At 36.0% G+C, this 25820-nt stretch overlaps 1 protein-coding gene across 1 annotated transcript; it reads right to left on the bottom strand.

Moving 5' to 3' along the window:
• Positions 1–2914: 2914 nt before the first annotated feature.
• Positions 2915–15929, bottom strand: LOC140155097 (uncharacterized). Its single transcript, XM_072177797.1, has 9 exons — positions 15775–15929; positions 13338–13443; positions 12509–12587; positions 11834–11954; positions 10960–11032; positions 10064–10119; positions 9744–9805; positions 9238–9355; positions 2915–7387 (listed from the first exon to the last, which is right to left on the bottom strand). Exons 1-9 carry the CDS (start codon positions 15835–15837, stop codon positions 6461–6463), a joined length of 1605 nt encoding a protein of 534 aa, XP_072033898.1. The 5' UTR covers positions 15838–15929; the 3' UTR covers positions 2915–6460.
• Positions 15930–25820: the final 9891 nt, after the last annotated feature.

Here is a 25820-nt window from a genome sequence, read left to right as displayed (position 1 = left end):
TCACTCAACACAAAGATACAGACTGTGTAAGATATATCTTAACAATACTTATATGAGAATTTAGTCCATGGCCTGTTTCATAGGCGTAGATCCTGGAGGGATATATTACTCCCAATATTTTGCCAGGGGGTGGTCCATACAATCATCCCCCAATGTTGATGCCTATGTGTGGGTTTCTGACCAAATTAACCTCAAATTTGGCCATTTTAGCCTCAAAAGTGCAATTTGTGCACGCTATGCGAATTTATTTCACTTCTGCACCATATTCCATCAGTTTAGTTCAAAATTTTAGGCGCTTTTTAGCGCTTAGCATTATTGTGTCATAAACTTATTTTGTTACCAAAAGGGGTTGGATTCACTATACTTCAAGAATTTTTCCGACCTCATCTCCCCAATGTCAAAAAGAAATCTACGCCACTGGCCTGCTGATTTCTTAGTCTTACTTGTCCTCTTCATCCATAAAATGCATTGTGCTATCTCTTACAGTGAGTTTTGAGAACTGCTATATTATTACAATGCCCTACTGGTAAGCATTGGTGTGAGGGAAGTCGAACACTGTTACAATAATGGTCATATCTTTTTAATCATACTTATGCATCCTCATTGAGGGGTCAAAAATTGAAAAAGAAAAACAAAGGCAAATTTCCTTGAATTTGGGGTTGCAGTTTCTTTAAGGGGGTTGGGGCAATTTTTTGCTTATTTGTGGGGTTGACATCCCAAATAAAGACCATACTGCTACAACTCGATGTTATTTTCCATAGAACACAGTGTCAAACTGTAATTTCCTTTTTGAGTTTATGACATGGTTGAAATCTCTAGACCTCTTTGATTTAATTTGGTTAATTTTAATGTTTAGATTAGCAATTATTTATTACTTGCCTACCAACCTGTGTTGAATGCACACTATTCCAACGGTTCATAGGTTTCAAGTTACGTGTATAAATGTCCACAGCTGTTTACATTAAGAAAGCGCGTACTCGTATCCACAGCGTAAGTGACAGCACATATTGCCGACAAATTATACGTGCAACTTCTCATAATGCTCTGTGTAGAATTTATTGCATTCCTGACGCAGTCTGGGCTAGTTATTTCAACTACAGGACATTCATGTGATGCAATTTTGGATAAGGGAAGGTGTAGGTAATAGAAATACAAAGTATAATTTATTTACTTTTGTTTAATATTGTAAACTGATGATATTTGATGTATTGTTATAATGGAAAATATAAATAAATAAAAAACTTGGAATGGCAGTTGTGTCCCAGAGTGTATGTTTCTCTCAGTCCCATGATTCTTTCTTATATTATGGCATAGATGGAACTTGGTCAGCTGGCTGTTTGGAAAAAACTTTTGAAAAAAAAAGAAGATTTCTTCAGCTGCCCAAATCTCAATTTTGATGGGGTAAAGTGGGTAATGAGACTATCAATACAGGACACCCACCTTTAAAAATGGTAAGATAAAATATTTTGGTGAGGGGCTGTGCAATAATTATGAGCCCCCTGGGGTAAAATTTTCAAATGCATTGTTTTTTATTTATTTTTTTCTTCCTGGGACTACTACAAATGCAAATAAATGCAATATGAAAGCTGATTCCAAGTTTCCTGTCACCCGCCCGCATCACTTTTTGGACAAAACTTCTTTATTTTTATATTGTTGACTTTGGCAGACAGCGGAATCTTTTGGTAAATTCATGATACATGTGAATTATTTCTGAATTAGTGAACAAGGGACCAACGCTTTAGTTATAGAGGGCAGCATATTATTTTTTTAACAGTGATCATCGCCAACCGTACTGCGCTGCACTGTTAGTTAACCATGTATGCCACCCTCTTTTGCTTACCCATCATGCCAATCACCATTAAAATTGATATACTACCCTCTATTATCTTAAGCGTTGATCCCTCGTCAGCCGATTCAAAAATAATTCATAGATAACATGAATCTAACAAAAGACGAATACAGATTTTTGCTGATTTCATAACGATATAAAATCAATTATCTGACAATTGAGATGAAAACAATCGAAATGTCAAACAAGAATTCCCTCATGTTTCTGGTGATTCGATATAAAAACAAACTCAAATCTCTTCTCAATTTGTTGCAACATTTCTGTATTTTTTTGACATGGTCTTGCATCAATAATGAAGTCAAGTAATGAATAATAAAAGAGTCACCTCATAACTTGCTATAAAAGATGTGACAGGAAACTTAACATCAACGTTCATTAACCTACATGAGAGGCATTGTACATATCGAGGGTTGAGAACCAGCAGAAAGCCTTAACTGAGTTACGGATTTCTGGCTCTCAACAATATGACACACTGATAGTATTAAACAAAATAAGACAAATGAGATTATTATTGAACTAATTTATTTGTCAATTATCAGAACCACAGTTCTTGGAAATTACAAATTATGCTTGTAAATGCTCATAAAATTAAGGCATACCATTTTTAACCATGATGTGGCAGTGATGTCAACATTGAGTCAGTTGTTTTGTGTGCAAATCTATGCAACGTCTTTAAGCGTATGCATGTGTATGCTAGCATTTTTAGAGAGAACACTATCAATTTGAAGTTACACCCAAAGATATACACACTGACATCATTGCCACATCAGGGTGACAAATGGTATAGTCATGCAAATGAATGTTATTGCTAAAAGATACAAAGTTTTCTTGTAGAACTTCTAAAGTGCATTGACATTGTACATAATTACAATAGTTTCCTCCTTGCAAAATGGTATGCAAATGTTTCCAAAATAATGTAAAGTTAGAAGGGAAATACAAAATTAGTCATAAATAAATATAAATATTACTATAATCAAGTAACAAATTAAAAAAATAACTCATCAAATATTCTTTCCACTACTGTATTTTAACAGATATCCTACCCACCACTGACTATACTTTTCAACTTATAAAATGGCAAAAATTATTTGGTTTTTGTTACTGAGCGTGTCAATAAGGTCCCAACTTATCTCACATAAATGATTAAACTCACCTATGCGCACCAGTCTCATGCAATACCAAAAGCATAAGTAGTGCAATTGCTACCCCCACCTGTGTTTACACCATTCTATATTAATCCACTTTATTATTACCATATATATCCTACCCACTGACTATACTTTGTTTGCAACTTTCCGCAGAGTGCAACTATACTATTTTCCAGTAAACCTTTGACGAGTGCGACTACCGTGATGTTGCTAATAACAACGTGTACGGCGCACAGTTCATTCATCAATTTCCATTCGGCAACAGCAGATCGCCTCAGCAGGCAATCAGAGACAAGTGCGTCCAACGCAGTAAATACATGATGTATGCTTAAAATACAAGCTGATTATAGAGCAGGTGCTACACCCAACCTGCCTGCACACCATGCAACATTCTATTATCAATCCACTATTACAAGTCTTTCCATTTATAAGCGGAACAAAGTACACTAAGCCAAAAAAGAAACTTTTCACAAGGTCATATCTTAAATTTCTGTCCATCAAAATTACACACAGGATTGCATCAATACTCTACTCTAAACACATGTCAGTAACCAAGCAGTTGTCCAACTGACACAACAGCAAAATGCACTGATATGGAACAAACAGCTTCCTGGACCACATTCACAGCCCAGTAATTGGCACCCCGCACAAGAAATCTGTGAGAATCGTTGAACAGATGATAATTCACAAAACAGTGCTGTTTTCTGCTTTGACGCTCTTTCTTTAAGAAACAGATCTTGTTCCACACTATTCCACTTACTCTTTGGGAATTATCATCTGTGCAAGGACCTTGTTCACATTCTCACAGATTTCTTGTGCTGAGTGTCAAATATTGGACTGTGAATCTGGTATAGGAAGCTAATCCATGTCAGTGCATTTTGCTGTTGTGTCAGTTGGACAACTGCTTGGTTGCTGACATGTGTTTAGAGTATTGAAGTAATCATGTGTGTAATTTTGGTTCATTTTGATGAACAAGGTTTTAAGATAAGACCTTGTGAAAGATTATAAATTTCTTTTTTGGCTTAGTGTATATAGAAGAACTTGGGTTTCACATCAATTTCATGATGATAAATCATCATACATCTAGAATCTTGTCCATACCACCAACTACATGTACACAACTTGAATGGATGTTGATTGTCTGTATCACATCTATCCAGCTGTTTTAATGACCATCAGTTTCATGGGCTCAAATTTGGTAAATTCAGGTAATCAATTCTCTTAATGATTCATGTAAAATGGATATGAAAGAATCAATTTGATTCTCTGAAATGTATGTTTCTAATAAGCGCCATGTTTAATTTGCTTGCAAGAATCTGGTTTAATTCTCTCGTAACTTGAAACCTTTGTCCATTGACAAATTAAAACAGACCTGACTTTTTCACAAAACTGCTATGCATTTGAATCCCCCAAATCTATGTAAAATATTTTGCCAAATTTCTTTCACAAACTAAGCATACTCCCAATACTCTTGATGCATGCCAGTGTTACTATGCGCTATAACAATGCAGATCACATCAGCAGCCAATCAAGTGAGTTTAACACAGTGGATATGCGATGTAATATAAATAGTAACATACGCTCTAGTTAAAGGTTTACAGCAATGTACTATAGTAACTGTCAAAGTTCTTTAACCCCTTGTTTTGTAAGGAGACTTACAACCAGTTTGGACACGATTTATTGCAAATCCAGCCAGCCTATCTGAAGCTGTTCCATCATATCGTGGGTTCAAGACCAAAAAGCCCCAACTCACTATGACCAGCTCTCACAAAAAGATCATAAAGTTGGCTCCTTGTTTTGGTCTTCAAAAATCAATATTTTCCTCCACAATGTCTTGTTTTCTATTGAATTTTGTCATGATTAATGGACTGTATCTTCTGGAGTGGCCTGGAGACTTTATGCTCATTTAGTTGGAGCAGGTGACTGTGAGTTAAGGCTTTTTGGCTCTCAACCCTCGATATATAAGAGCTCTAACAGAGACATACCTGGCTGTAGCTTTCCGACTTGCAATTCTTTCTGTAGCTGCTCATCATGTAAGCAAATTAGAACTCCTTAGTGCAACTTTTAAAAGGATCAATACAATGTACATATTTAGGCCAAACCAAAAAATACTTATGTACTTATGCGTTAGTTTTTCTCAGAACGTCCATGTCAGCTGAAACGGCAAATGTTTTATTTCCTTTTTTTAAACATTTTTTTGAAATTGAAATTCTGAAACAAATTTGGAAGAAAAGTTACTTGATTCGATACTCGCATTGTTTAGGTATAAAACAATTGATATTTGTACTTCAATTGTGTAAATTAACCACAATTTTATACTGTGTACTTCTGAACACTCGAACATGACATCTTAATTCGAACTTAAGTTTTGAAAACTAAAAAAAAACCCACAAAAAATGCATTCGTTTGTGAAACTGCCATGGGTTTTGAGACATAAGTATTCTATTGTTTGGCCTTATCAGTCCGCTTTGTAACTCAAACACTACAATAAATAAGATAAAACAAGATATATTATACAAAACAAAGATTCATTGTACAAAATGAAACTATAAACAAAATACAAATTTTACAATAATCCGAATTATTGATAAAATGTCAGTTAATATGAGCAGATGAGGCGGATGTTGAACTTTTTTACACAAGAAGGGCCGTAGCAAGCAGGGTGGAGATGGCTGCCCCCCCCCCTTTCGAGAATTTTTTTGTTTCTCTTTATAGCTTTATTCCAAGTTTGGCGCATTGTATTTTGGCCGCCCCTACATTTAGATGGCCACCCCACATTTTTCAACCTACATGTAGCTACGGCCCTGTCTTGAAGCATACTTTAATTTGCTATATCCTTTAAGATGTCCTATTTTTTTTCTTGACGAAACTGACAATAAATTTAATTTCTTGCATTTCCTAATTTCCAACAAGTCATCAGCCTCATCTACATGTACTTGCATTGACTTAACGGATAATTTGGATGGCATGAAATATGGCATATACCGGTAATCACTTCAGTCAGTCTTGTCAATGTAGAATAAAGTTCTACAAAATGCATGAATTTTCTCATCCAGGTTTGCCATAAGATGGGTCGAGGAATCTGAATTGAACATAACTATTTTACTACATAATAATTATAAGCTATAGAAATATTTAGTTTCAATATAAAATAAAATGAAAGGATAATGAAATATATGATTTTAAGTAAATAAGTAAGCATGAATCAGTAATGCTGGCAATTTGCCGCCGCGATTATTTTTATGCTTTTTACAAATGAGTCACTTTGAGATTAATGCATTGCTGTGCTTTTTTTCACAAATATATCAGTAAGACCTAGTCTTGATTCCACCAAGGAGTTTGTTAACTCCTCTATAATTTATGTTGAACCTCACTGGACAATTATATGTCCAACATAAATACCAATGATATAGGCCTACATCATGGTTGAATTTGAAAACACATCATAATGTTCTTGTCCTGTCTATTTAAAGTCTGGATCTTCTGACAGGTAAATACCATAAATGTCCCAATATCTAGTGTCAGTCGCATCATTACCATCTTTACTTTCAACAGCATCAGGCATTTCTTGTGGAAGACTTTTAATATCCGCTTGATAAGCCAAGGTGTTTGATGTACAGTTCATCTTAGATTGGGAAGACTTCATTTTCAGGTTCCTGTGGTACGCACAAGACTTCTTTGGTTTTCTTGGCAGCATAACATTTGTAACAACAGTGTTGTCCGTGTCCATGTCCATAAAACCATCAGAATTCACTTCTTTTACTACTTCACCAACTTCCCACAAAGCTGATACTAAAGCATGGTAGAAAATAAGCAAAGCTTCTTGGATGTGGTTTGCCTTGGATGCCATTCTTTTAGATTCATCAGATGATTCAACGCCCTCTGATCGTTCAACTTTGTTTTGGATATTTTCATTGGCCATATTTTTAGATTCATCAGATGATTCAATGACCTCTGCCCTTTCAAATTTGTTTTGGATATTTTCACCGGTACCCTGTGGATCCACTTGAGAAGAATTGTGGTCATAATAACACCCTGTTTCCATGGTTTTAATACTTGCATCTTGCGAGGTAGTTTTAGCATGTCCAATTTCATCGTTGTATTTGTCAGCCATTGTCGGTAAGGAAGAGCACCAAGTTAGGGAATGGTCGTAGGTCAGTCCCAAGGGGTCAGAGTTCACAGGTAAGTGGAGGAGGAAGGTGAAGAGAAGATGGTCCAGTACTGGGTTGGGTTGCCATGGTCGGGTTGTCTTGGTGTGTTGAAGAGCAAACGGGAGTGGAAGACGTCCATGACAAGGTCTATGAGGCACTTGCGCATGATGTAACATCACTCCAGACCATAGCATCGTAGCTGCACAAAGGCTGTACACCATAGCACATACACACACAATCTGAAAAAGAAGAGTACAGGGAACTAATGTAGACAAAATCTTACAAAGCTTGAAGTATTTATGGGGATTAAGCTGGGTTTACATAATATTATAGCGTTCCCATCATCAAGAGAACAATTCAATGAAATTTGTTTGAATTGACATGTACTCAAGTTTGTGTACATGTAGATGAAAAATCTGGAAGGATTAAATGCAGAATCATGGTTCTCAGGTGTGGCTATTTCTCCCAATATTGTTGTGCAGTTATCTACATGTACAATGAAATTCCACATTTTGCACAGAAAAGATAAAATTAATCACAAATAAAAGTTTTGCAGCTTATCTTTAAAAAAACAACCCAAAACACCAAGAATTGGGATTGGGTGTTGATTTCCTGAAAAAATATTATTTGACAACAATAACACATAACCCATTGACACATGTATACATACAGGGTGTATCAAAATGATTGGTACCGACGACTTCCTATTTTTGCCGATTTTTTTTCACTATTTTTTGTGCCAGTTTGGGGTTAATTGTTTACATATTTGTAATTATAGTACTTTTATCTTCTCTAAGAATTTTAGATCATAAAGATAGCGCATTATGTTCAGAAGTTACATGATTCTAAAGGAAAGTAGGTGTTTTTACACTTTTCATTGTAACGCTGGATCAGTAGCGCACCATTTTCAAAGCTATATTTTACAACAAATATCTTGTGAGAATGATATGTTGAAAATCATGGAAATGTTTAATTTTTCCTTGCATATTTCTTCATTCATAATATATTTAAATGTTCTAATCAATATTTATTGGTTGAGAGTAATATTATTGACTTGAATAATTTAGGTGGGGTGAAAGAAGTTTGTGTATCAACACCTTCCAGGGCGGTAATTTAAATTGTAGTATAAGATGCATTGAGATTACTAAGTAGATGGTGTGGCAGAATGGCTATATGTTAGGTTAGACCTGATAAGAGTTATTGGAATGGCTCCACAGTATTCCACACTTCAGGGTACTTTCATAGCAAACAATTACTGGTTGACACGAAGCTATAGAGAAGTGCAGAGAAGATCCTATGCAAACATGCTATAAGTTGCAATGTTTCAAATTTGATATGGGCAGTTACAGCATGGTTCCATCCCAGGTGTTAAGTTCATTCAAGATAGGGCTTCACCTCACATTGCCAGAGTCGTGTAAGGCAGGGACCTCAGGAACTATCTTTCTAAAATCATGTGTAACGCAATGTTATGTAGACTGAGGTGAGATATTGAAGAGCTGCATGTATGCAATAAATAGTTTAAGCAACCCATTCATTTAAGTCAAACCATGATTACGTCGATCCTCGTTTAAATGACAATAGCTCCCAGATGCATCGACCTATCATCTTCAGATTATTAGATCAATAAGTTAACATATGCCCCTTTCTATTTATAGTACAAAAATTACATTAATTATCAATTTTATATTTTTGATATATTTTTGAAAGTGTCACATAGCCCGGTACCAATCATTTTGATACACCCTGTAGTATATAAATCCAATCCTTGATATAAAATTGGATGGACTGGATTGATATTGAAGCTTATTTGTTTGACAAATATTGGGTGGTCCAGGGCCGTAGCAAGCGTAGCAAGGCGGCCAGGGATGCCATGGCCGCCCCACTTTTTGAGAAATTTGTTTTGTTTTTCTTTGTATGTTTATTTCAATATGCATAGATTTGTAATATGGTCACCCATATTTGTGATGGTCCGCCCACATTTTTCGACCTTGTTACGGCCCTGGGGTGGTCAATCAATCAAACCACCAACCAATCAATCGATTAATAAATTCCTTAATTAATCAATAAATCAATCAGTGTGTAAATTTACCTTAACTGACTGTTCAATGACATTTAAGCATGCCTGGTACCATTCTGGTGTATTCATCAACACAAACATATCTGTATAGGAGTACCAGCCTCGCTTACTTCCTTGATTAAGTGCAATCCTAGATAATGAGAAAAGAAACGCACATAATTGAAATGACAATAAACAAAACAACATAGAGCTATTCAATTTTGCACAAAATGCATGTTCCTCGTAATCATTAATTCATCCTGGTGACTGTTTTTTAATGTTAAGGGGGTACTACACCCACTGCATTTTTTTTTTTTCATTTTGTGAACAAAAGAGAAAAAAATTGGACAAAGTGGTATGCAAAATGAAGGGGCAAATCTTCTCGTTATATTGGTGGCATCGGTATCAATGTAGCTTACATGCTTTTAAAGGTAGAAGCCAAAAAGTGGTACATCAGTGATGCCACCTTAACAGTTTGAATTCGCATTCCTGTATGTAAATGGATTACTTAAACATGTGTGGATCGGATCATTCCTTACCTGGTCTCTACAGACTGTAAAAACTCAAAGAATTCCAGAGGGTCAACAAACAAATTCCAGTCCTAAAAATAGAATGAAACAAACAAATTGTTCATGTATTCAAATGAATTCAATGAATAAGATAACAACTTTGTAGGAATTATTTTGACAAAATTGTGAACTAACAAAAGGCTCATTTTGCTGAAACTTGTTTTCCGGATATGAATGTTTAATGTGTTGCCTTTGGTTGAATCTTACAATCAATTTCCCTCCATCCTAACTGTTATTCTTACATACATGACATGCTGGTGTTTTCTGTTTGTTATAGGAAGTTGACTTACCAAGGCCTGTAGAAAGTTCCGTTCCAATTCATGTACTCTTTTCACATCCAATTTACCTGTGACATTACAAAAAAACACACCACACTATAATTAAGTCTCCACCTTTTATCTTCAATATACCCAAGTAATATCAATCAGATTGTTTTGTTTTTGATTTCTTAGGGTTTTCCTCCTTCTTGAGAAACATTTCCCATTTCACCTGTGTATTCACTATTGTTTTGTTGGTACCGTAGTGGTCCTCATTAAAATCCCTTCTATAATTAGGGCCTTCTGGAATTTGAAATCTGTGTTAGAGTGCAGTGGCGTAGCCAGTGGGGTGCACCCCACTTTTTTAATTCTTGAGCGCACCGAGCAAAAAAAGTGGGGTCAACAATTCACAACTTATGTCTGCAAAATATATTTCCGTTGGTACATTAACAAAACCTGGCTATGCCACTGTTAGAGTTTCCCATTTCAATGCACTTTTAGTTGGTAATTAGGTTAAAAATCTCAATTCAATCCCTTGATGAGTAATATTATAACAGCTGTGCCTTTCATGCTTCAATTCCTAATTCTAATACATTATGTAATACTAAATTGCAGCACTGTTTTCAATGGAAAGTGTTTTGTTTGTATGCACTGCATTGATTTAACCATGTGATCCGGACATATATTGTCATATCCTGATCAAGAATAGAAATTATACAAAATATCACCATGTTTTGTGCAATATCTTAAACAATGAGCTTGTCCATGTTATGACTCCCTAAATTATCAAGGCCACTAATTTATATGTGAGGAATATGGTGCTTGTATGGTACAATTTCTTTTACAGTTAAATATGCACTTCCCTGTTGTTAAACATTTGATATGTTCTACTGATGAGGCCCAAGTGTTATTTGATCACAAAAACTTACCAACATGTGCCCACTCATCATTGAAGAATTCCTCATCTTCACCTTCGTCATACAAGAATTTGGTAGCCAGCATCTGTAAACAACAACATATCAAGATTTTGATGTCACGAAATTATGAAAATTACCAACACATTTCAATTCCTTGAATACTCTTAAGCATTTGCAATGCTTTGTCATACCCAAAGGAAGAAGTTGCAGGTTTTTCTAGAATGTAAATTGCACAAGACTTAATATCTATTACCTCTTGTAAACAGATGTTGGTTGAATTTGTTTGCTGTGGTAAAACCCACCAGCAATAAGGTAACAATTTATTTACCAAAGTAGTATGGATCCTATTTTAAACCCCTCTAATAAGGATTTCTCTACCCACAATTTTCATCACTGTTAGCTGTTACATACACATGTACTGTATTGTACATGTAGCATCCCCAAACCCAGGGCATAAATATAACCGCTATCACATCACATTTTTCTTCATAATAACCTGTATTGCTCAGGTTTATTAGAATGGAATAAAGAGAACTATTTTAGCTCAACCAATGCATTCATGAATTGACAACGTCTACAAGTCTAAATAGATTCCATTCAGACCGATTGCATATCAAGTTTACATGTACAGCTTTAATTTTGTTGAACAACTATCCAGAATCTGTGATGCTGTAAAAACACTCTCTGTGTTCTTTATGTCATTGTCGTCTTCTCTCTCTTGCTACACATAGCTGAGCACATTCTTAATTCCCTCTAGATCAGATGTGACATTTATGCATGTTTTTGGCTACTTCATAGTCAACATTCTTTTTTTTTTTCTTTTACAAATTAATTTCATAAACAAGAGCTTGCAAGCTGATATCCACACCTACATTTGTACACTTACCATAGATACAAGAAAAAGTTCAGCTGAAGTAACTTGTGTCATGAACTCTGGATTTTGGCGTTTCAGTCGTCTGGCATATAACATCCCAAGGAAAGTTGAACACTGAGTAACACGTGCACGCCTGCAAAAGTTAGACAAAGTTAAAACATCAATACTGTACATCAAAAGAAGCCCCATATTTCAACAAGGTGCTGTTTTTTGTGTGGTGTGGTAAAACACTGGAAAATAATTTCGAACGAGGCAAAATGAAGACAATTGCTTCGGTTGCATAGCTTCATAGGGACACGGGGGACTCACACGTGTAGAATTAAACGCCCTGAGTGTACACGGGCTGTTTGTCGGTACGCTTGCGGCGCAACCGTGAAAATTAGGCATTGACGTCACTACCGAACTTGAGGTGAACCAAATTATAGGTAAAACATTTGTAACCATGTACATGTACATTGTTTCAATTAATTTGACCATGTGCTCACAAAAAACATTTGGAATATATTCTTCTAGATGTATATTTCATGGGCTGGCAATTTCAATCAAAAGCATCTGCATAATTGTCACAACATTTGGACACAATCTAATCTGAGCTAATTATGCAAAATAAGTTCATGAAGACACCTCAAGATGAGGAAAAGCAAAAGGCTTCCCGTAACTACAGACATATTTTATAATGCTACTTACTTAGTGATATTTCCGACATGTCTCTGGGCCAGGTTTATCCTTGGTGTATCAGATGATTGGAAAAGTTCAACTACAATGTCTAGGAAACAATAGTGAAAGATAATAGGTGGTAAAGGATAATGGGATCTCCATTCTGGCTGTTTCTTGATGAAAACAAGTACAAATAGAGTAGTAACAAGTACCGGTACATAATATATTTCCCTAATATTAGGCCAATCAAAGTCGATTTTGAGTTTCCCGTCACCCGCCCTCACTTCATTTTCTGACCCTCACTTGAATTCATTATTGTGATTTTCCAAAAAATACCGATAAAAACTGGTTATGTTTGCAAAAAAAATGATGAAACCCATTTATTTTTTGTGGAAAAATCAAAATCAAAACATACATTTTGCTGTCAACCTTGCAGACTCTTTTTAATATACTTTTGAATTTCATTTGGGCTAAACATCCATCTTCAAGTGAGTGAGCGGTAAATAACAACACATTTTACATGCGTGTTCATGTTGATCATATAATGAAAGGCAGAAAAATAATGAATAATGCATAATGAAAAAGTTACCTCACTTGTTTTCAGAAATTATGTGACGGGAAACTCAAAATTGACTGTTAGTGGCCTTAGCTAGCAACCATACAGGTGGAATCTTATAAAATACCAGTTTAAGCACACCTCCCAATAAATGTTTTTAAAAATCCATAGACTAATACAGACTATTCTCCAACAGCCAAAATCCCCATGTTTTGTATGTGTACCTAGACAAACCAAAACATGCAAGCAAACCAAAACAAGTGAACCAGAAATGATCTACAGTGTGACTCATAAAGAACTTACCATTTAATGGAATAGGTATGCCATCAGCATCATCTGTTTCGGTTTTGTCTCCAGCATATAAAGTTTTCTTCATACGGTACGTCAGATCTTTATGTACTGGGGAACACTACAGCAAAAATAATTTCAAAGTTAGCAGGTATGATCTTGGGAGAGGATACAATAGGTGGTTTACATCAACAGTATACATGTATTTAAGACCGTCGATGTCAGGATTTAAAAAAAATCAATATATTGGCCACTCAATATTCAATAAAAATCAATAAATAAATTTTATGTGATTTGAAAATTTAACTAATTAAAAGCAATACTATATTATTTCAGTCATAACTTGACCCCCCCCCCCTTTAGATTGGTCAAAGCAAGCCTGGAAACAAGCAGGCGCCAAATGATTTTAACCCTATGGTTACCGAGTTTTAACGCCTGGATCAAACCAGAATTGCAAGCCCAGGCGCCAGAAAAAAATCTGTATTTTGCGCCTGGTATAATGACCAAGTATTGCTCCATTTTGACTAGTTCAATTAGGCCAAGTAACAAAAATAACATATCGTCCGGACTTTTTCAAAAATATCGGTGAGGGAGTTCCTTATTATATTTGTTAATTTTTGTGTTATTTTTTTACCATTCATTTCTGTGTAAAATTGCGATTGCAAATTACCGGTAAGTGTTTGTCAACACATCATCAAATCAGGGAGGCCCACTGATATTTTTGTTATTTCCCCAAAGCCTAGACTCGCTCGCCAGTCCTACAATACATACCGTACAGGTAAGGACTGGCTCATGCCATTTTGTCTGTCTATGGAAAATACACACTAAAGTGACTAAACGGTTTGCGCAGGTCAGATATTCGAAAAATTTCTTCAAAATTTCATCAAAGGTATATATAAAATTGGTACCCACCTTATTGTGCTTGCTAAATTAAGACTCGGTTGAAACAAAATTAAGGATTGAATGCATTTTAGTGTCCAAAAAGGCAAAATTATCGTCAGAGTTCTGCCGAATTCTCCACCCTTGCAAAGAGTGCAGAATTGGAATCGGGAATAAAAATATCCGATCTTTGCGATCAAAAACACAAAATTACAACTTTGGACGTACTATTGGCAAAAGACATTAGGCTAATGGAACTCGGTTGTTAGTTTCCTATTGACCGCCCGCATCACCTTTTCAATTTGACCAAAACTTTCATTATTTTCATTAAAAAGTCAATTATCTGAAAATTGAGATGGAAATAATCAAAATTGATACTTTCAAAATGGCTGACATCCCCTGCTGATCATAATGAGCAGTTTTTCTTAGTTGTAGGGTAGAGGATGTAGTATGTAAATAATGGAAATTTAAGGATAATACCTCATCATGTTTCTAGTGATTACAAAAATTGCCAATTTCTTTTCATTTTAATAAAAACAAATTAAAATCTTTTCTCAATCTGTTGCAAAATGTCTGTAAAGATGATTTAATACCTGTTTTGAGATGGTCTTTGGTACTGGTACTGGTGGGGTATCTAAATTTGGAGAAAGCTGTTCATAAAATCATGGATTTTGTTGACATAATGGATAATGAAAAGAGACCGAATAATGAATAATGAAATAGCGACCTCGTCCTTTCTTTCAAACATCCAATCGGAAACTATAATAATCAAGTTCCATTGGCCTTATTGCCAAACAATATAGAAATTAGAATAGAACATTTGATGTCAACTTGTCAAAATATTGAAGAAATGTGCTCCCTAAACTTTACACGGATCGAATCCATGGGTTCCTGAGGGCCGATCTGAGGGCTGATGACACACATTCGATGGGTGTACCTAAACTTGTGGCGAGTAGACAAAATAATTCCCATTCAAACGCATGGGAAACTGAAAGTGCATAACACCGACTACCAAAGCCCTACCTAGGCCTAGCTTGAAGAAAGTGTTTGCAATACTTTATAAACATAAATGTACTAGCATGTCTTTTCATCACAACAATTTTGAAATAAAGTAAGGGAGCAAATAGGAAAAATAACAAAAATATTTGTAAATCTCCAAAAATCGATGAGGGCGGGACGATATACATATTATTTGTTTTACTTGGACTTGGTATACAGAATACACTGATGCACTGGTCCCGGCCCCGGTACTGGTAGCCCCAGCGCTGTCTACCGATTTGGTCCAGCAGTCTACTGATTATTTGGCACTGACTGTTTTGCAATTTACATCAAACAAAATGACTATATACTTGGTGGATCAAGATTTCAAGTGACCAATCTTGCAATCATGATGCATCTTTCATGTCTTTGTTTATTATTATTCATCCATTGCGCAATTCTCGCGCCATTTTTTGCAAAATTGTGCGAAATACAGCAGTGCCAATGATGCATGAAATGAAAGCTTAAACAAGTTGTGATCAGAAATTACGTCAATCTCACAGTCAAAATGAACAGAAAATTGTCCAATACATACCTCCATATTGTCAAGATCATCATAACTTCCATCTAATTTATATATTTCTTGAATAAAATCCATTTTTGCTGCGGTTTATCGCTATGCTCCTCCACACCGCTGGCAAACACAACTCAATTCGGCACTGCGTAGGGAACGGGTCAATCACTCATCAGTTGTTTTTCTGTTGAAATACTTCCGGTAAAATCCTGGGCGATCCAGAAGTTATAATAAAATTCCCTTAAAAAAGGAAAGTCCTGTAAGCCTCACTAGCCTCTCACTGGTCTATGGATGGCGGATACCTTCAAAATACGCCTGGTCTGGCGCCTCCCCCGTCAGTGCCCGTATGAAGCTACGCAACCGAAGCAATTGTCTTCATTTTGCCTCAATTGTTTGGCTCGAAATTAAAAAGGGACAATGTGATAAGTGAAAAACATTTATCCCAACACAACCCCCCTTTTGATGAAGAAAAAAAAAGGGGGGGGGGGGAGGTCGAGGATGGGGCCGCAAATAGCCAGCACTTTTTCAGAAGGGGGGCAAGGCAATTTTCAAGGGGGAAAAAAGGGCCTAAAATCTTAAATATCAGGGCGGCTAGCATCCGGGGTAAGACTTCCCACCGGGGGGGGTGCTCCCCTTCTTGGTTACACCAACTGATTTGAAATGCTGAGGCGTGCCTTTTGGCAGGCCCAATAGCCTGCGAAAATCACTTCGGGCCTGCCAATAATAACTACCGTAAAATGGGGTAACTTCGGTCAGCAGGGTAACTTTGGTCGGTCAAATATATTTTTTCAAATTGTCATATTTTCGTACAGCAATATTGTTTTTAGTCATACTTGGTGTCAATTTGTTAAGAAATATATTTGGAAGAAATAATAGTCAGGATTTTTGACCAAAAATGAGCATTTTTTTACATTTTTTTCAGCAGAATTAAAAATCGATATTTGTAAACAAGGATGTGTGCTTGATTAATTTTGCAAGGGGTCAAATGTCACAAAAAACAACAACTTGCCCATATACAGCGAAGATCAATTTTTTTGATTTTTTTTTCTTCATGGAATGTAATACTCTGACCAAAGTTACCCCAAACGCGAGGTAACTTTGGTCGGGTTATTTTTAACCCCTAGGGCACCCTTACAAATTATTAAAATTTTTTTTTTCAACTTCAAGGTGTAGAAGGGAACCCTAATGTCATAAAAAAGAGATAATTGGAAACATAATTGGTTTTGTTTGGAAGCAGTGGTTTAAAAACTCTCAAAAGTGCCCAAAGTTACCCCATTTTACGGTAATAATTAGGGCCTATGTTAGGGGTGGTGCAATAATTATGTGTACCCCCGGGGTGGTGAATTATAGGGGGGCAAAGATTTTTTGGCAGGCCAAAAAGGGGGCAAGCATTTTTGGCAGGTTGAAAGGGGGGTCAAGTGATTTTGGCAGGTCGAAAGGGGGGGGCAAGCGATTTTTGGCACAGATATTTTGGGCACCGCTTCTATATTACGCCCTTAAAAGGTGTAGGAAAACGTTAAGAACACGTTCAAATATGCAAAATTTCCTGCTCTCTGCGCTCGCATTATATGATAAGACAATTTATGGTTTTCAATTCTGGTTCTTTTTGGCACGTCAAAAGGGGGGGGGGGGAAAAGACAGACTTGATGCTGGGCCCATTACATTCATTATGCAGTCATGTCTACAGCAGAATTCACCACGACCTTTGCAGGACTTAAACCCCATTACACCAAGACAAACCTCATTCAAAACAGCTCAACTATGTTAAATCAGGGATGTGTCTCATATCCCTGGTTAAATCCATAAACATATGTTTCTGATTTCCTGTGCGATATCGCAATGTGCTGTGATGAAATAGGTATTATAATTTCAGTTGGATGCACCATTACAAAGCAAACGCACATTTACAATACTGAGCGTGGCCTTTGTTTCCGAAATGAGAACAAAAGTCTGCATATTGTTATCCAGCCATGTTGATGGTACAACTCATGTCAAACTTGTCCCATGTATTGTGATCGTATCACACAAGTAAATGAGAAACATGTCGCTTTAGACTTAACACGGTTTGGAAAAAGTTTTTCCATTTTTTAGCTCCCTATCGGGCAGTCAGAACTCCATATTTGGGAGGGCTCGACAACAATCTTCCCAAAATTGCATTTTAATCATTTTTAGATGACCATATAGGGAAAGAATTGAAGTTCTTTTACAGCTTCTATGGCGAAAATTGATCAAACCGATCACACGATGGTGCTCGCTCGAAGTTGGAGCTATCTCGAGTCAGCTGTTGAGCACAATTTGTCCGACTGTTATGAAATTTTGGAAGACTCTCTTCGAAAAACAGCTCGACAACAGCTTTCCGTGACATCTTTTACTTCAAATTGTAGTATGTTAAGGATGAACATTATAATTCACACGTGAGCCTCTATGGCTATTATTGGGTGAAGGGTTTTTCCTCCAGTCATCATCAATCCATGGACGCAGGGTGGGGTAGAAAACCTTCGAAATTGAAGCCCCCTGGCTCCGTGACCCTGGCACACCCCTGGGACCAGTGTAACATTACCGAGCACCCAGGGGGAATTTATGATATACATCATCAGCTAAGCAGCCTTTGAGCGGGAAAAGGGCCTGTCACAGTCCCCTAGAGTGGCGTAGCATGGGTCATCACATTGGGGGGCACCGGATCTGATTGGGGGGGACGGGTTTGATTGGGGCAGCACAAGCAGTTTTTCGGCAATTTTCAGATTTCAAAAATTTCAGATCGCTTGGGGGGGGGCACATGCCCCTGCGTTCTTTATGCTATGCCACTGGTCCCTCACGCACTGAACAAGAACTGGTGGATTTTGTAATATCAGAGAGAGCCTGTCACAGTCCCCCATGCACTGAACAAGACTTAGTGCTACCCCCACCCAGTTTCATTATTAGCCTTTACAGTTCTTGTTTACAAGCTGTTAGTGCATATACAGAACGAAACACACACCCGAGGCCCCCCCCCCACCCACCACCACACACCATAGTGACCACTAAGTCTTCACTTAATATAGTTCAGGTGAGAAAAAAAGATTGGAAACCAAGAAAAAATGGGAGAAAAGATTGGAAACCCTTAGAAAATATAAGAGAAAATATTGAAACCCTAAAAAGAATGGGAGAAAAGACAGAAAACCAAGAAGCATGGGAGAAAAAAGCATTTGATTAACTAATGGAATAGACAAGACTTTAAATGAGTAGAAGTCAAAAGTAATTAGTGACAATCGACTCAATATATAAAATATAATCAAAAACACATTTTGCCGTTTACAAAATAGTTATTTTATTTTACTATTTGGCTATCAAATATATTAGTTTTAATAAAGCCTTGAATAAATTGGTCATTTTAGCTTTGGATTTAGTATGACAAAACCTTCATACAGATATTGCAGTTATACAATGAAATGCCATATTTATACCACCACCAGCAGCAGCTATTCAGATATTGCCAGTGTGGTCTTTGCAAAAATCCTTCTGGGGGTCCAAGTATTTTATATATCAGTGTCAGAGGGGGCAAAGATAAATTTCCCAGAAGGCATAATTTTGGGCCTGTGTTATTGCAACAACTGTGTGCGAAGCACACACACATTTTTAAGTTGACACTAATTTAGCCCCAAATAAAGGATAGGGTACTGTCTCCATTGCAAAGACCATACTGGATATTGTTACACTTATATAAATTATTGGCTTCACATTTGAGCATCTTTCTTTGGCAGTGTTACATCTTTTGTTTATACATTTGCGTAGTCTACTTATAAAAGCCATTGCCACTTCAATGAATTGGCTGCACACAATTTTCCACATGGTGGAGAGCATCAATTTTATGACTTTGTGGAAGGAATCATTTGTTTTACCCAACTTTACCATTACTGTTTGGAAGTATGAAATACATACTGAAACAATACAATACTTATGTACTTTCATCGCTGTTGCTGGTTCAAGGCCTCACATACTTATTAAGTGTAGCCAACCGTAAACAGGTGGGACTACCCATGGGTCAACATTTTCCACACCCAATTTCATCACAGTGCTGCCCCAAATCCTAATTGTTATTAGGGATATGGGCTCTATCCTCAAGTATAGAAAAGATTTACAAACTGGATGCTTGTTTATAATTGATACATACTAGTATTCAGTTGATTTGGGCTATTTCATTTGAAATCCATATACCTCTATGGAATACATGACCTTAAATTGTCTACACAGGGAGTGTGAATTTCAAATGGGGTTACCGGAATGGCGACTCCATTTAAAATCTACTGGGAGATTAAAGTCATGTCTTCCATATATATATTGGGGGTATGTGGATTTCATCTGGAAAACCCTTTGTTACTAATGAGGTAGAGCAATTTTTGCTATTTGGCAAATTGATTGATTAACAATCAGTCACTCTTCAGGGGCGGATCCAGGAATTTTCAATAGAGGGGGCGCCGAGCCACCGCCGCCGCGGCTCGGCGCCCACACAAAGTCAGGCGCCACTCTGCAAAAATACACAGAGTCAGGCGCCGATCTGCACATAAATAGAGGGGCGGCAGGCGTCGCCTCTAAATCCGCCACTGCTCTTTGCAGTATAAATTCAACTTAAAATGTTATACCCTATCAATACAGCACTTATCATAATTTAAGATACTGTTGACAAATAACTAGTGCTGTTACTGATTACCTTTTGGTCAAAAATATTTTTGTTGTCCAACTTGTGTCGACTTTAATGACATGCTACACACATTTGATGTATGGCCATATTTTAGTGTCTATTTAGAAATTGAATGGATGAAGTTTTTGTAATGAGCATACATAAACACAGCAATGTGTTTTGTTTCAGCATTGTCCACTCAATTTTCTCAAAAAAGAGAATAAATTAGGTGATGTAATAAGCATCAAGTTATTATTACTTAGCCATTTGTCATACAAATATTGTTTACCATTTTTTCGTCTTGCATAATAGACAACAAAATTAATCATAATTTGAAATACACATGTTAGTGAAAACAATGGTCAATAATATAAGAGAATGTGACAGCTTGTGGACAATGCAGAATGAATTTAAGCTTGTGTGTAAACAAACATTCAGATGCAAACTAGTCTGTTTAATTCAGTCTTTTATACATTGGTCATAAGTAGAATTGAGTACCTTTGATCACATGTATATATAAAAATTGGTTGTATTCTAGCCATTTGTCACTTGGCATCCTAGTGTACTTAAAGCTGCAGTCTCATGTCAGTATTTTTTAAGTGATTATTAAAAAAACATCTATACATGGGAGTAAATGCTCAGTACAATTAACAGCACTAACCATGAAAAATATCAGACATCTTGTTACGCATAATTCAGCAATATTTAGCACCAATTATTTATGTCATTTGTACAAGTATATCACTAAAACAATTGGACCTTTTCGGTAAATCCCATAATTCCTTACGGTTAGACCCGAGATGTCATCATTTAACGTCATGCAGATGCAGACACCATTAAGCGAACATCACTACTGCACATTGAAAGTCGGTATGACATCCATATGACTACATCTGGGGTCTAGGAATTATGGGACTTACCGAAAAGGTCAATTGACTTGATTTTCATAACAAGAGCACTGATGGTCAATTGGATGTACTTTGTTCTATGAAACATGAAATGGAAGCATGAATTATCAATTAACAACATTAGCAATATTAAGTATCAAACAGCAAATATCAAAAATACATTACCTTATTAAAGATATTAATCTGTTAATGACACCATTCTTTGTTGAAATTTGCATTAAACTGGTCAGAGCAGTTTCCACTTACTTTCCATTGTTTTTATAACTGCCATTATAGGTGGTGGAAGCCCCCTTTAATTTTTCCAGGGGGGAAGTCCCCCCTAAAAAAAAAAAAAAAAAAGGGTAAAAATAAAGCAATAATTGCCTTTTACAACTTCCTTTTAGCCTGAAGAACACAGTGTTTTGGGCCAAAATATGGTAAACTTGAGTGTACCATGCGTGGAATGGCCCATCAAATAGCAAAATTCAACTTCATTTTGGGCTAAAATAACCTAAAATTCACAATTTTTAGCACGCAAATGTCCCAGTACCCCCCCCCCCCCAATATTAATGCTTTTGCCACTAGCACTGACTGCCATTTTTTGATACTACTGTTGAAGTGGTCATCTGTAAAAGCAATAGTCAAGATCAGCTATCTAATAGATGAACACCTCAACAATAGTTTTGAAAAAGACAAATAATGGCAGTTGTCTAAACGTCTGTGAATAAGTAGAAACTTGTTGGACTGTACCATTATCTGTTCCAATTCCAGTGACACCTCATACATATTGGCCTGGGTAGGATTAGGCCAATGTTCACTGGAGGGGTACAACAACTAGCACTAAGTACATCACTATTATATTGATTTTTGAAAACAAAATGCTAATACCTATACAATGTATCCAAAGGTCCAGGGAAATTAATGAGGTGTCACGGGAGCTGGAATAGATCATAATAGTTTGGTAAAAATGTCAACAATGAAAATACATTAAAGCCATACTGTAATATTTGCTACGGAGAAAGCCATCAATATTGAAAATGCATATTATATTGATTATGTGACCTGCTACTACGAAATCAGTCACAAGGAGTCAGTCACTCAAAACGCCCTGGCTACTGCGTTGGTGTTCACTCACCTGTTAAAGCCACTAAGTATGTCTGTATCCTTTGTGAATGGGGGCACAATGATGCCATTCACAAAGGATAATACTAAGTACTGGCTTGTACAGGTGGTGGCAAACAAAGAACATTATAGAGGCCTTGCATGTGACGTATCATCCCGTAAATATGTCTCAAAGCTCACGAGTGGTTTGAAAACAAATGCAAAATGCAATTTTTTTTTTTATTCCCGACTTGGTATTTTCATGGTATTTTTGCGAAAAAAAAATTGATTTTCACCAAATTTTCACAAAAAAAAAAATTCTGCATTTCTTTTTTTTTTTTCAAATCTCGCGATTTTACAAATGCGCTGCAAGCTTTGAGACAAACCTTTTTTTTTGTTGGCCTAATAAAGAACAATTTTCAGGGGTTTCAAGGGATTCATTTTGGACTTAACTCCCATATTATGCATATTTTGGTCCGTAATGATTTGTTAGGTCAAATTGAAATTCTAGATTCATCGGCTTACAAACATAATGCTGGCACTGACTGATACATTAAATAACTTATATTATAACTACATAATATGTAGCTTTTAAGCAAATCAACTGCTGCATAACAAATATATAAATAAAATATAAGCTTTGGTTTTTGATTACATTGCAGGTTTCTGTTACTTGTCCATCATATAATACATAATGTTAAAATATTAGTAAGAACTACTGTGGAATTGGTTATATTTGCGTACAGAAATCTTTGCGATTTCCTACACTTTTTGTACGTGTTGATACTTTCGCAAAATTCATGTGCTACCAATGTTATTATATGACAAAATTTCATATTCTCCCGCTGTTAAATTCAAAATATATAACCTCTATACACGAAAATAAAAGCTTCACAAAAATGGCATACAGTACTCGGTAACATTATAATATAAACAAAATTGTAGAATAAAGCACATAAGATTTATTATTCGTCTGCTCAGTATATGGATTAATTAAGTTAGTGTTGTAGATTTCTGTAATGACAAACAACATTGTTACCCTCAACTAAATGTAAACCATAATTTCACTAACTGTATAATTAGTGTGTTTGAATTAGCATGAAAATTCAGTGCAAAAAATAGTGTTTTTCACACCTGACTTTTTGTTTGTTTGTTGAGGAGTTATCCCAGGAGTTATTTAATTTCTTGTGCATTTTATGCTATTTATATGCTTTTTAATTAATATGTGTATAGACCACTTGACATCATTGTTGATCAACAAAAGCGATGGACTCGTCTTTCGATATGCTCAAACGAACGAACCACTACACTGTTCAATGGCTTTCTTGTACTATATGAAATGTGGTGGGCGATTTAAAATGCAAGGCCCTGAGCAAATTACGATGCGTACGCACACTGCAGGGCGAAGAACAATGGGAATTGCCATAATTGGCAAGATACTGGTGGGCAATGATGTCACATGTCAAGTGGTCTATATATTAATTTCTTTGGTATTCATTACATTTTACATGCATTTTTATTGTATATGCCTCGGTCCAAGGAAGAGGTGCTATAAGCATACATGCAAATAATGATAATAATAATAACTATAATAATAACAATTGTTTTTTGCTTAGATATGGGTCATTTTTACAGTATAAAATCAGCTACTGTTCATTGTAAGTAGTTTTCGCTGCATTGATGTAGGCCTACATACATTTGCAAATGAAGCAAAACAATTAAATACTGACTGATATTACATTACATCAAAATAGAATATAGAGTCATCAATGTTTCACACGTTACACTATACATAAATTTGACATGTATGCCAAATATCAAACTTGAGCTACTAAAGTAATCATAAGTTAACAATACAGAAATGACAAAACAGACATGTTACAAAACCATACAAGGAAACAAAGCAGCAGCAACTACATGCAGGCCTATGACGCATACTGCTACCATTGTTTAAAAGGACGGCATGTTGGCTTTGGTTATCACATGTTAGGTCTAATTACATCAGACAGAATGCTTCTACGATACACCTTCTTACCCAATGACCCTCTTTTTTTGTAAAATCTCTCAACGAAAGACCCCTAGTTTTGAATTAGTGTCCGCACATCTCTGTCACTTCCAAAGTTGTGTGCCCCTACTAAACCTCAACTCAGACAATAGTAATTCACACACAAAATATTTTGGGTCAATTTCGGTTTAGTGATCATTTTTCTTCTCATCATGCAAAAGTCTTCTCATATGAGTATTGAGGATAGCAATGACATTATAATATTTTGCAGTAAACCTTTGATGAGAGTGTATTTTAAGCGTATATCGCATATTTACTGCGTTGGAACACACTTGGCTCTGAACTTCGCACCGTATGCGTTGTTAGCTCTGACTTTGCAACATCACAGCACTGACAGCAGTACGCAATCATCAGAGGTGTACTGCAAAAATATTATAAAGTTAAACCTTACTGAAGATTTTCACTACTCATCCTCACATTATGGATTAAAATCAGGCCCGTAACAAGGGGAGGGGGCGATTACCCCCCATCCCCAAAATGTCCCCCTTTTGATCCAAAAAGTCCCATTTGCGACCGTAGTGAGCAAAAAAAAATTGGTTTTTATTTCTTATTGGTCAAAAAAGGTCAACATTTTGAAAAAAATAGTCCACTTTTTCAAAATCCACCCCCAATAAATCCTGCTTAAGGGTCTGATTAAAATCCTTTCTTCTGATTCAAAGGCTTCTGTATCTAAAGGGGAACTACATCTTATTATCAAAGTAGCATGTTATTAATATTATCGCATATATTAATGACAGAATACAAGATGGCATAAGCACATTGGCACTTTGTTTTGCATTTGTCTAGACAAAATTATTTATCAATTCTCAAGCATATTTTATGTTTGCTGATATTTTCATCAGCATCATCCCAGCAAACACAAAAATGATCTTAAAATGTTATATGGTTTTATTCAAAACGTTTTATATGAAAACACACTACAACAACATTTTTAAAAGGATGTTAAAATGTTATTGTAAAATATTTTTTGGCAAATATTTGCTGAATAATTTGTCAACTCTTTAATAATATTGTGTTAAAATGTTTGCATCTAGTTTTCAAAAATGATTTTAGATTATTAGAATGTTATTATAACATTTTATACCCTTTATATAACCCAACGATTTCTGTAAAACATTTTGCCCAAGCCAAATCATTCATGCAGAGTTAGCATCAAATGAAGTTTGCATATATGTAACCTGATTGAGCAAAGTGATTCATTTGCCATGCAAATTCAATTTCAATTTTAATTTTAAGGTTGGTCACCAGATCCGGTATGTCCTAACAATAAGTTATGCTGGGATTGGGTATGATCACTCCAATCATCTCTCCTGTTAAAGAACTTGTATATACTAGCCCATTTCTTAAACCCACCCCT

This window comes from Amphiura filiformis, chromosome 6 (genome assembly GCF_039555335.1).
Source record: "Amphiura filiformis chromosome 6, Afil_fr2py, whole genome shotgun sequence".
In the NCBI taxonomy this organism is placed as follows: Eukaryota; Metazoa; Echinodermata; class Ophiuroidea; order Amphilepidida; family Amphiuridae; genus Amphiura; species Amphiura filiformis.
Note: the sequence above shows the minus strand (reverse complement) of the source record. Positions and strands in the feature narration are given on the sequence as shown.